The sequence below is a fragment of the Trichomonascus vanleenenianus genome, assembly GCF_965637985.1.
Source record: "Trichomonascus vanleenenianus strain CLIB 3782 genome assembly, contig: TRVA0_048S, whole genome shotgun sequence".
NCBI lineage: Eukaryota > Fungi > Ascomycota > Dipodascomycetes > Dipodascales > Trichomonascaceae > Blastobotrys > Blastobotrys vanleenenianus.
The window spans coordinates 25,660-38,137 of record NW_027481839.1 but is presented as its reverse complement, the minus strand read 5'-3'; the positions used below and the strand labels follow the sequence as shown (position 1 = coordinate 38,137).

The following is a 12,478-nucleotide window of genomic DNA, read 5'->3' as shown; positions in this document are numbered from 1 at the left end:
TTTCCCCCGGCCAACTTACATCACTACATGAGGAATGCCAATGACAATATAGCAAGGTGAGAAGACGGAAATAAATTTGATTTGTGAATTATGATTCGGTTCTTCAACAATCTAATTGAATTTTAATACGTGGTAGGCATCGAGTGGGATCCTCGGATGGGTGAGACCATGTTCGAGATCGACGCGTAATCCCGAACGCCGATGCGAGCACACTCCGTTGATCTGCGCTCCTTGGCACTTTGCCCTTTGGCAAAAAAAAAAAAAAATTAGCACGAGAAGAACCATAGTTGCGCGGTTACTGAATGGCATAGGCAAAATGTGCCATGCATGATAAAAAACCCAATGGTATCAATATAATGCACGAAAGGTATTAAGATAGGGTCGCCTGCTAAGTTGAAAGCAATATAAGAATATGCTAGTGATATATAGTTGTGTATACATGAAATAATTAGTACATGGCTCGCACTACTCAACTTGTAGCGCCTCTTCGTCAATAATACCAAACAAATCCTGAATCTCAAGGGCGATTTTGGATAACTCTTCGGTGATCGTTAAAGTGACAAGAATATAAGAATAGAAAAGCACAAAGTCTTCCTCGTCATGGCTCAAATCGCGATGGAGGTCCTCATTTACCCGGAACTCGTTTAGCTTGGCCAGCATCCGGTCTATGGCATGCTCTGTGGAGGGAAGCTTATCCGGCAGCGGGAATCCAATCTTAATGGCAGAAGATACCAAATAGAAGAAAAGGAATATCCTGCTGCACAATTCCTTGCGATCATCCTCCGTGTACTGGATAATCTCTGCCTCGCGTTTTGTCGGCTTCTTGTTTTTGGCTACCATGACGCTCAAGTTCTGGTACGCATCTAGAATGTGCTGCGTACTGAGCAGGATGCTTTTGTACTGCCTCGACGGGTAAGGACCCTTCAATCGTACTTCCCGCGGGGCTTGCGAGAGCAGTGTATAAAGCTCGATCATCGTACTCTGAAAGTCCAGCTCTCCCTTAAGCCCAATTATTCCCTTCGACCCTTCATTGCGCAGTGGATCAGCCTTCCAGGAGATGCCCATCCTCAGCCATTGGACGGCGACTAAATCCCTAAGCCGTCGTCTCGCACTGTTCGGGAAGACGAACATCGTTATCAAAACAGCCCACAGTGTACCAAATGATACAGAAACGAAGCGGTGGAATGCAATGTCGCCCACAAGTGGGGTCGTGCCACCTTCATCGTCGTCATCGTCGTAGTCGTTTATCGACAGTGAGTACGAATACAGCACGGTAAGGTTGAAAGTGAGCAGAATGAACCTGCCCAGTGGGTTATCGGACTTCCAATGCAGGATGATCCAGAAACAGGGTAGCGAGAGCATCCATCCAAAGATGGACAATGCAACTGGGTTGCGCGGAAAAGCGGCCCAGATTAAATAAGCTGTTAAGGCACCCACGAATGTGCCAAAGATCCGAATCTTGACCGTAGTCATAGTACCGCCAATACTCTTGCTCATGATGATGGCGTACGTAATAAGGCCCCATTCTCCTCGCCACCGGCCAAACAGAGGCCGCAAGTGGTCGAGGAAAGCAGGAATGGCATAGACTGCAGCTCCAAGTCCGACTTTGATGGCAAACTTGACATCCGTTTGCCGGAACACCCCCAGACTCTTCCACAGCTTATAGGACCACCGGTGAGCGCGCTGATGGGCGTCCGAAGACGGTTTTGGAGTATAGAAGGTCTGCTGTCTCAACGTCATAACATCAAACGTGCGTACTTCTTCTTCAGGTTCCTTTTTCTCCCAAAATTTGAGCCATTCGTATGTCCTGGAGAGGTTTCGCAGCTGGAGATTCTCATAATCTTCGAGAATTTCAATGTAGTCCCTCAATTCTTTGCCGTATGCTTCGAGCACGTAGGAAAAATTGCCGCAGCTGGCTGCCACGCCTTCCTCGTCCGCAGCCACATTTATGTCCCGCGTGTTTCGGAAATTGCTCTGCCCGTATACAGTAGAGAGGGCGTCCTGTCGGGAACGAGAGTAGTCCATAGTCGCATACACGAGATCGTCTTTGAGCCGCCTGTTATCGGCAAATTGCAATGCCGGGAAGGGGCTGAAAGGTACGTTGGAAAGAATATCCCGTAGAGTAAAGCAGTATCCTCGCATTGGCGGCCCCAAGTGGTTGATAAAGATATTATACAGCTCCGCAGAATACGACTGCGTATCGTGTTCCGCTTCAGTCTCGTCGCTGGTAGACTGGTAATTATCGCTTATGCCAATCTGACTAGAAACTCGCGAAAGAACATGGTCAGCAGACTCAACGGACACTACGTCTGAGGCGGTTCGCGAATCACCGCTCGGTTCAGACAGGTACCATTGGGTTTTCGCACTGCTTACCAACCCCCCAACGTGAGCCGACAAGCGGTGGGTGGACGCAACAAGCTTCCTAAGCAAGTGGAACTCCCTCTCTCGACCAGAGATATAAAGCTCAAAACGACTATCGGCCAAGTTACTCTGCAGAGACTTGAAACTCGAGCTCAGCTCAGCAGTGAGCTCTTCAAAGTGCTCGTTGTTGATCTCCCCAGAAGTAATAAACTGATCCACCACGTACTGCAGCATTGTCGCATCAATGTCCATACTCTTATTCAGCGCCTTTTTCAGCTCAATGACAGCGCTCTTGGGCCACACTGTATAGCATATCACCATAGACACAATAATTCCTGTCGTCACAATGGCGAAATTCTGGTAGAGCTTCGTGTAGGAAAGCTGACCGGCCTGGACACTCCCCTCTTTAATCAAAATCGTCACCAGCGAAATCGATGCTACACTACACGCCGTGTTGAACGTCACCCGGTTCATGCGTGTCTTCATGTACAGAATTGACCCGAGACCACCACCTACGAATACGATGATGATGATTATATACCCGAGCCCGCGCTGGTCGATATCGAAAAAAAAGGCGGAAACGACCATACTCAAAACAGACAATAAAAAGGAGTATCCCAAGGCAAATACAACATAGAGAATGGCTTCCGCCATGCTACCAGATGTACGCGATGGATGGAAATACACGGCAATCGTGGCAATCATGTGCTTATTATCGCTCTGGCCGTATAGCCGACCAAAAGGCGTGTAAACGCCCAATGAGCTCACAAAATAGGCCAATGAGCACTTCAGAACCGCCTGGATCTTGGGATCCCCAAGCAATGCCTTGAACTTGCTGTAAGACCCGGCAATCCACCCAGATGCCCCTTCCTCCTCTTCAATGCCTTGAAATGGAACATCAACTGGGCCCAGCACAAGCTCAGGAGCATCTGTCAGACCTGACTCCGTCCTTCGCCGTTCTCTCACCCCCACAATGTCAATGTTCGACGCAGGATCGGTGATCATCGTCGACGCCTTCCGCATCAACTTATACGGTCGCGAGGGTCGTGGGGACTCCGGACGCCGCAGTTCACTGGGAGCCGCCTCCTGTCCTGTCCCAGACGCCTTGAGCAACCGCTCGTTCTCCTCCTCATCGCCTCCTCGCATTTGGAGTTCGGTCGCCCTGTCGATCGTATCGCCCTTTCTCCGTTTCTCAGGGTCGTCGTGTCGCGCGCGCAAAGTGAACCTCCCCCAACTCATCCCCCCTACCGCCTTTCAATGTACCCCAGAGCTGGGTCCATATATATAGAAGAGAATGAACAAGGGCTATGTCTGAAGGAGGTACTACACTGCCATCAATTGGGGGCCAGCCCCCAAACCCCCGTAGCTCCGCTTTGCGGAGGGTATTCTAGCCTCATTACCAGCAGCCTGGAAAGTACTGGTACATTGTGTAGCCGTAGTGATTCAATTGAGTAGATGTGTAATACATTGTAGCCGGAATGATTCAATTAAGGTAGATGTTGTCATACATTGTGTATACGTATTGATTCAATTGAGTAAGTGTGAGGTACTAGTTGCGGCTGTGTAGCCTACGTTGTGGTACACGGGATCAGACACTATCAATCCGCACACACACTTTCAACATCTCCTAATACGTCTACAATATCAGTGACTGGGTCTAGTATCCACCGGATCTGTGTCATCTTATGCATATTTGGCAATTGTGATAAAAGCGTGAACTACGGTACCGCATTGAGTTTGGCTAGAGCCTCCCATAATTGCTATACTTCCACAAACCTGGGGGCCAGCCCCCAGACCCCGTAGCTCCGCTTCGCGGAGGAATTGGCCAGTATTACCATCGAGTATGGACAAATCTATCTATTTACCGGTGATAACATATTGGAACCCTTCCTCTACCCCCTTCCCGATAATTGCTATATACGGTGCCAGGATAAAAAAATCAACTTTTCACAACCCTTTTCATGTCTCCAGTTATATCTCCCGGTACAATATCAGTATCTGAGGCATAATTACAACGAATCTACCACTAAGTAGTCCATCTTATGTATCTCTAGCGATTGTGGTGAAACCAGTGAGTTGTTTGAGGTAATTAATCTGGTTAGAATATTTGGTCAAGGAACCAACTAGCACTCTCGGGGCTATATATGAAATAGGTTACACGAGATACTTCTACAGTTATGACATACAGGTAGTTAGCCCCCAACTTGATTGATAGTATCCATATGCCCCAATTGTACAAGAAAGCTGAATTGAGTCGATGCTGATGCATTGATTAATGTAATGATCAGATGTTGGGCCTAGAGGAGGAGATTGGGCCCCAGGCTTGAACAAAAGCAACGCTAAGAAGAAGGAGGAGGAGGACGGGGAGTACGCTTTAAGCTCGTACTGTTAAAACGCTGAGTATCTCATTGATTGGACATAATATTACATATTTGGAAACGATTACTAATGTAGAAGCCCTCCACGAAGCGCCTTGAGGGCAGGCCCCTGAATATATTCCACTACTACCACAGCCAAATCCCCCTAAATAGTACTATCACGGCTCTACCATTCCGCTGTAGCTCTCACGCAAAAGCGCAAAGCTACACAAGCACACGGATGCCCTCCGCGGAGCGGAGCTACGGGGGGTCTGGGGGCTGGCCCCCAGTTGTCGTGGTAACTACCAGATGTCGCCAGGGTAATAAGAGATGGTGATATTACATAAGCAGATGGGAAAGGATTAGGTAAAAGCGCAGTGGCGCGGCCCGCAACAACAAAAGCCTGGGGCGGTACGCAGCGTCACCACACGAACAAGAAGGAACCCCGGCGACAATGTCAGAATTCTCGTCTGTGCGGTGGGATAAGGAGCCGGAGGAGTACCAGGAGGTACCACGGGACCACCAATTTGAAGACACGGAAGCCAATGGGTTGATGGAGTCGCGTTTCGACCCGCCAGAGAGCTCGAGCTCCGCGGGCAAAGGGGTGGAGACGGACACGATCTGGTTCAAGTGCGATGTAGGGGAGCCCCAGAAGGAGCAGAGCGGGTCGCAGAACCCGTACATCACGTACCTGGTGACGACGGAGACGAACAGTCCGAGCTTCCAGAACAGGCACGCCACGGTGCGCCGCCGGTTCTCCGACTTTGTGTACCTGTTCAATAGCCTGCTCAATGATTACCCGGCGTGCGCGATCCCGCCGCTGCCAGATAAGCAGCGGCTGGAGTATCTGAAAGGGGACCGATTTGGAACTGAATTTACGCTGCGGCGGGCGTGTTCGCTGAACCGGTTCCTGACGCGAATAGGCAACCATCCGAGCCTCAAGAAGAGCAAGACATTTTATGCATTTCTGGAGTCTGGCGATTGGAACGCGTACAAGAAGAACAAGGAGAGCAAGATCGTAGTTCAGGACGGGGGTGTTTTTGAGGGCATCTCCGATACGTTCCTCAATGCGTTTTCAAAGGTCAATACCCAGAGTAAGGAGCTGATAGAGGTCAAGGAGCGTGCCGATAAGCTAGCTGAGAATCTGGGGAGCATAGAGCGGGCGTTCTCGCGGGCTATGCGGCACCAGGGGGACCTTGTGCATGATTTGGAGGAGTTTGCCACACAAAACATCAAGCTGGCGAGCCTAGAGCCCAAATTGGGGCTAGAAGTGAGCGAATTCGCCCGGGGAATCCAGGAGTTCTCTCGGGAGTTGTACCATCTGCGAGAGAAGACGGATAGCGACTACATTGTGTCGCTGAGAGACATGGAAAGCTATGTTCAGTCGCTCAAGGGGCTGATCAAGCAGCGTGAACAGAAGCAGCTCGACTATGAGGCATTGACGGAGTATCTCAACCGGTCACAGGTGGACCGGAACAATTTGCAGGCTGGAGGGGGCACTAACTTTTTGAGGTCGAAAGTAGAAGACCTGCGGGGCGTAGACCACGAGCAGTCACGACAGCATAGGATTCAGAAGCTCGATCAGCGCATTGGCGATTTGACCCGAGAGGTAGCCAATGCAAAAGTCACGTCAGAGACGTTTGAGGAGTGCGCGATAAACGAGGTACAAGTTTTTGATGGCATCAAATACCGCGAAATGAAGGATACCATGTCTAGTCTGGCCGACAGCCACATCACCTTCTACCAGAAGCTTATTACCGATTGGGAGGACATTTACAAAGCCCTTGATAAAGAGCCTTCCAACCGTCCAACGAGCCCAATTCACGATTACCAAGGCAACAACTCCCCAGGCCACAGGTCGCCAAGCAACGAAGATTGACGGGATTAGATTTGCGATACCCTCGCTTTGATTATTATTTTTATTATTATTATTGGTTAACATACCCATTTTACTAGCACTTATATATTTGTTCTAACTTTTTAACGCCGTTTAATGTACGTGCGGCGGCAGCCGCATAAGCCGCACGAGTTACCATTGGTTATTTGTCATTGGGGGGACCAGCCCCCCCAAACCCCCCTGGAGCTCCGCTGCGCGGAGAAATCGGGGCGACTATATAAACTTTTCATGCGTATATTACTAGCCAGAGTTTTCTTTGGCTTGTTTCCATGATAATGGTTAAAAGAATTCGAGCATATTTCGCTGCAGACATATATTAGCTTCCTTCAGCAACCAAGTGATTACAATAAGGTGCCCAGAAGAAGCTTTTGCCACTACCGGTAGGTTACAGACTGATAGTTTCTCCGCGAAGCGGAGCTAAGGGGGTCTGGGGGCTGGCCCCCAGGTAGTGTAAACGGATAGAATTATGCGAGGACCAGTCCAACAGGTATTGTAGATTATATCTGCGGACCAATTCCTCCGCGAAGCGGAGCTACGGGGGTCTGGGGGCTGGCCCCCAGGTAAACATACCAGGGACTACGTATTTCTTGCTAATTGGATCTACGTATACAAGGCAGGCCATCGCCTGTCAAGGGGCAAAAAGGAGGTAGAAATGCATGGATCTATTATGGTGTGCTATGTGGTCTATGCAGGGGTACCCCTGAGAAGGCGCGGGGAAAATTACGCGAGTTTGAGCTTCTTGGGAGAAATGGGCGAAGTCGTAGCCTGCCACAGATGAAGTCGGTCCGCACCATAGAGGGAGACAAATTCCTCTTCATCGTCGATAAACAACGAATAGTCGAGGGTCTCCATGTTGTCCTTGAGCTCGCGCGACTTCTTGCTGCGCGGGACAGGGGCCTTGTCGTTTTCCCTGACGTAGAACCTCCTTAATAGCATGATTGCCTCTTCCCTGTAGAGTCCGGGATAGGCGCGGTACCCGGGCTCCGGGCCCTTGTGGCGGTTGACGGTAAGCACTGAGCCGCACCCGCCAAACCGCTCGTTGCCGCACCCAAAGTAGACGGCGCGGATTCGCAGCTGGCGCAGTGCGGAGGCGCACATGACGCATGGTTCGACAGTGACATAGAGGTCTGTCTCTTCAAATATTGACGGTGGATATTTGGCCAATGCTTCCTCAATTCCCAGGAACTCTGCATGCCTATGGCCCTATAACAAAAAAAATTTAATTAACGGGGCTCATGCATACTTTGTAATGGTGTTTTTACTTACGCATAGAGATCGGTTCGTATCGTTCATGCCCCTGCCTATGATCTCTCCGTTATGTACGAAGACGCACCCTACGGGGACTTCGCCAGCTTCGAGAGCCTCCTCAGCCTACGGGAGAAAAAAAAAAGGAAACCGGGTTAGCCCATTAAAAAATTCTTTTTACTAGGTTTTTTTCTACACACCTTGGCCAAAGCGGCCTTCATGAACTTGAGATGAGCCTCTTCAAGAAGCGACATTCCTCAACACGACCTCCTTTGTTCAGTCCCGCGGGTGGCGAATTGTGGCGAATTGTCGCCGGCGCTTAACATGAAAAATGTCATGTTGTTGCGCGCGCGTCGTTAAAACACGTCAACCAATGGTCATATTCCTCCCAACGCGCGAGCGCGCGCGACATTAACACGTCAACCGCATGTCATATACATATGTTTGGTCCCAACGCGCGCGCGGGCTATAGCCGATCGGCGGCACGGCTGAAATGAGACGCGGAACGTGAAAGAACACTCTGGCAACTTGAGCCGCGCGTCGCCAAAAAAGGGTTTAAATAGGCCCTCGGACCCACCCACCATTGAGTTGTCCTGAACAACCACGCTTAATTCCATCAACATGGCGCGATCGTTTAGATTCCTGTCTCCATGGACAGTGCTGGTGTATGCCTGTCTGCTGTTCGCCGTGCCATTCCTAGCTGGTACGGCTTCGGCCGAGGAAAGCGATGTCGAGAACTACGGCACGGTCATTGGCATTGATTTGGGTACGACCTACTCGTGTGTCGGCGTTATGAAGGGCGGCAAAGTCGAGATCCTGGCCAACGACCAGGGTAACCGAATCACCCCATCGTATGTTGCGTTCAACGAGGATGAGCGACTTGTTGGCGACGCGGCTAAGAACCAAGCGTCGTCTAACACGAAGAACACGGTGTTTGACATTAAGCGACTCATTGGCCTTAAGTACAAGGATAAGTCTGTCCAGAATGATCTCAAGCACTTGCCATTTACCGTTATTAACCGGGATGCCAAGCCTGCCGTTAAGGTGAACTACTCGGGTGAAGAGAAGGTGTTCTCTCCTGAGGAGATCTCGGCCATGGTTCTGGGCAAGATGAAGGAGATTGCCGAGGACTACCTGGGCAAGAAGGTTACCCATGCCGTTGTTACTGTCCCAGCGTACTTCAATGACGCCCAGCGACAGGCTACCAAGGATGCTGGTACCATTGCCGGCCTTAACGTGCTGCGAATTGTAAATGAGCCCACTGCCGCCGCCATTGCGTACGGTCTCGACCGAACCGATGGTGAGCGACAGATTATTGTGTATGATCTGGGTGGTGGTACCTTTGATGTGTCTCTTTTGTCGATTGAAGGCGGTGTCTTTGAGGTTTTGGCTACTGCTGGTGATACCCACTTGGGTGGTGAGGACTTTGACTACCGAATTGTTAAGCACTTCACCAAGCTGTTCAACAAGAAGCACGATGTAGACATTTCCAAGAACGCCAAGGCCATTAGCAAGCTCAAGCGAGAGGTTGAGAAGGCTAAGCGAACTCTGTCTTCGCAAATGTCGACTCGAATCGAGATTGACTCGTTCTACAATGGCATTGACTTCTCGGAGACTCTGACCCGAGCCAAGTTTGAGGAGCTCAACATGGACCTTTTCAAGCGAACCCTGAAGCCAGTCGAGCAGGTGCTCAAGGATGCTGATGTTAAGAAGAGCGAGATTGACGATATTGTGCTGGTTGGTGGTTCTACGCGAATTCCAAAGGTCCAGTCCCTCTTGGAGGACTACTTTGGTGGCAAGAAGGCTTCCAAGGGCATTAACCCTGATGAGGCTGTCGCCTACGGTGCTGCTGTGCAGGCCGGTGTCCTGTCTGGTGAAGAGGGTGTTGACGACATTGTTTTGCTTGACGTTAACGCGCTTACTCTGGGTATTGAGACTTCTGGTGGTGTCATGACCAAGCTCATCAACCGAAACACTGCCATTCCAACCCGAAAGTCGCAGATCTTCTCGACCGCTGTCGACAACCAGCCAACCGTATTGATCCAGGTTTACGAGGGTGAGCGAACCCTGTCCAAGGACAACAATTTGCTGGGCAAGTTTGAGCTCAATGGCATTCCACCATCGCCACGAGGCGTTCCACAGATTGAGGTTGTGTTTGAGCTCGACGCCAATGGTATTCTCAAAGTGTCTGCCACTGACAAGGGTACCGGCAAGTCCAACTCGATTGTCATCACCAACGACAAGGGCCGACTCTCCAAGGAGGAGATTGAGCGAATGGTTGAGGAGGCTGAAAAGTACGCCGAGCAGGACAGCGCTCTGCGAGATAAGATTGAGGCCCGAAACTCGCTCGAGAACTACGCTCACTCGCTGCGAAACCAGGTCAACGATCCAAACGGCCTAGGCGCCAAGATTGACGAGGACGATAAGGAGACTTTGCTCGATGCCGTCAAGGAGACCATTGAGTGGGTCGACGAGAACGGCTCTTCGGCCACCAAGGAGGAGATTGACGAGCAGAAGGAGAAGCTCAGCTCTATTGCTTACCCAATTACTTCTAAGCTGTACGGCGGTGCTGGCGAGCCAGCTGGCGAGGGCTACGAGGAAGATGAAGATGCCTCTGGCGGATGGGACCACGACGAGTTGTAAAAAAACAGTGTTTTTTTTAACACGGGTAGATTTGTAAAACTCATTTGTTATTATTTATGTTAACGTACCTCAATTTTATTTGCTTTGACAATCAATCCTAAGCCATCCTGCTACAGTTCTTTTGCAATTGCTGCACTCCATTACCTGGGGGCCAGCCCCCAGACTTCCGTCGCTCCGCTTCGCGGAGGAATTCTTGCTGTATAAGCTATTGGGGGTTACACGTCTCATGTCAATTGGCTGATACTATGTCGCGCAACGTTGACAAAATCCCCTCCTGGCGAGTATCGCATGTCATCATTCTAGTAACCTTGAGAACGAGCGCTCCTACATAGCACACGCCATGTTAGTCCATCATTTTCTTATAGACCTTTGAATTCCTGTATGATACCGGCATTCCATGCACACAGAGCCAAATAAAATAGGGGGTACAGAATTGTTCAGTAGAGAGTCTAGCCTTCTCTGCGTCTGCAATAGTAACGGTCCTGTCAGTGCGTTGCGTATGCATTATGCGGCAATATGTCGCATGCAACGGCTGATAGATCCATATTGACTAACATTGGTAATGCTCTCTGAAGAGTACCATGTAATGCAACTAGCCTCTATATATATCAAATGATGCACTCAGAGCGCCGCACGATTAAAAAAGTTAATGTACTGAGGAATTAATCGCCGTTAAAGAAAGTGAGCTTTTCGCGAAAATGCTGACCTTGGTCCTCCGCGTACACTGCGTATAAGTCTGGATCAATCCTGTACAGCAATACACGATAAAGATGAGAGAAATCGGCACAATTTTCTTGGCATCCTGTGAACGATGACGCCCGAGGCACTATTAGCCCCTCGCTTTTGTTATATAGAGGATAGCAATTCTCATTGGGCTCCACATCAGATCAAATAAGAGGCCCCATAAAAATCATGATATTTAAACTCTCCATTGTTTTACTCGCTTTTGCTGTTACAAGTGCTTTAGTCCAGCAGTGCACGCTTTCTGACAATGGACAGAGCATTGTAAATTCCATGAACATTTTGATTTCCAACACCAAAACTCTTCAGAGGGAGATCGCCAATTTTGAGAGGATTGCTGATAATGGCGCTGAAATTCTTAGTTCGGAGGTGGGTGTGAACAATCTGTTGGCTGAGGTTTATCAGGCTATTACTTCCTCCGAGAGTACATTGACCGACTGTGACTTCATGACCCTGATCGGCCTGCTTGGTGACTTTGCTCCAACATTTGTCTCTGCCCTTCAGAGCCTTGTTAACGACTACTCTGCTATCGTTAACGCCACTTTCTATAATAGCTACATCCATCCAATGTTGAAGCTTATGACCGCTAACGCTGTACAACTGGTCAACACTGTCTACAGCTCGCTACCTGGATGCAAATATGCTGGCGGAGCCGTAGATGCGCTGGACGGTATCGTTGGCGCCGTGGCCACCGCCCAGCAGATCTATGGCCTATCTGCCAGCACATCTTTTATCGAACCAGTGCTCTGTCCTACTTCGACCACCGGTGCCTCTACTCCAACATCGCCACCAACCTGTAAGAAGCCGGTTGCGGCCTAATTATCTTGTATTATTCTAATGTGTTGTATGCTTATTTCGACCTCAATCACCGAGTTGCATCTCCCTTTTTGAAGACTACATTGAAGTCTATATCACCAACTACAGAGCGCTATCATAGTTCATGCGCGCTGCACTGTATCCTGTCCTGCATCATCCTGCCAGAGCTACACTTCTACACCTCCAGCAACCTGGGGGCAACCCAGACCCCCGTGGCTCCGCTGCGCGGAGGAATTGGTTATCTCATGAGCATTGCAAACATATGTAAGTGAGTAAAATAAGCTATTGGACTGGTGCCTATATTTGGTATCCTTCCAGATACCTGGAGCCTAGTCCCCAAATCCTTATAGCTCCGCTTCACGGATGTATTTTCCTATCGATATATAAGTATCTAAGGAGTTACCGGCAATGGACTGGG

At 49.7% G+C, this 12,478-nt stretch overlaps 5 protein-coding genes across 5 annotated transcripts; 3 read left to right on the top strand and 2 right to left on the bottom strand.

The window, feature by feature from the left end:
- Positions 1–465: 465 nt before the first annotated feature.
- Positions 466–3,507, bottom strand: TRVA0_048S00474 (FUSC family protein; the record flags this gene model as incomplete). The annotated part of the gene is made up of 1 exon (XM_076687004.1): positions 466–3,507. The coding sequence occupies one exon, from the start codon at positions 3,505–3,507 to the stop codon at positions 466–468; it is 3,042 nt and encodes a 1,013-aa protein (XP_076538746.1).
- A 1,665-nt stretch (positions 3,508–5,172) lies between these two features.
- SNX4 (Snx4p) lies at positions 5,173–6,597 on the top strand (the record flags this gene model as incomplete). The annotated part of the gene is made up of 1 exon (XM_076687003.1): positions 5,173–6,597. One exon carries the CDS (start codon positions 5,173–5,175, stop codon positions 6,595–6,597), a length of 1,425 nt encoding a protein of 474 aa, XP_076538745.1.
- A 738-nt stretch (positions 6,598–7,335) lies between these two features.
- TAD2 (tRNA(adenine34) deaminase) lies at positions 7,336–8,114 on the bottom strand (the record flags this gene model as incomplete). Its single annotated transcript, XM_076687002.1, has 3 exons — positions 7,336–7,818; positions 7,882–7,986; positions 8,061–8,114. 3 exons carry the CDS (start codon positions 8,112–8,114, stop codon positions 7,336–7,338), a joined length of 642 nt encoding a protein of 213 aa, XP_076538744.1.
- Positions 8,115–8,481: 367 nt separating this feature from the next.
- On the top strand, positions 8,482–10,503 carry KAR2 (Hsp70 family ATPase KAR2; the record flags this gene model as incomplete). Its single annotated transcript, XM_076687001.1, has 1 exon — positions 8,482–10,503. One exon carries the CDS (start codon positions 8,482–8,484, stop codon positions 10,501–10,503), a length of 2,022 nt encoding a protein of 673 aa, XP_076538743.1.
- A 1,014-nt stretch (positions 10,504–11,517) lies between these two features.
- On the top strand, positions 11,518–12,063 carry TRVA0_048S00386 (uncharacterized protein; the record flags this gene model as incomplete). Its single annotated transcript, XM_076687000.1, has 1 exon — positions 11,518–12,063. One exon carries the CDS (start codon positions 11,518–11,520, stop codon positions 12,061–12,063), a length of 546 nt encoding a protein of 181 aa, XP_076538742.1.
- Positions 12,064–12,478: the final 415 nt, after the last annotated feature.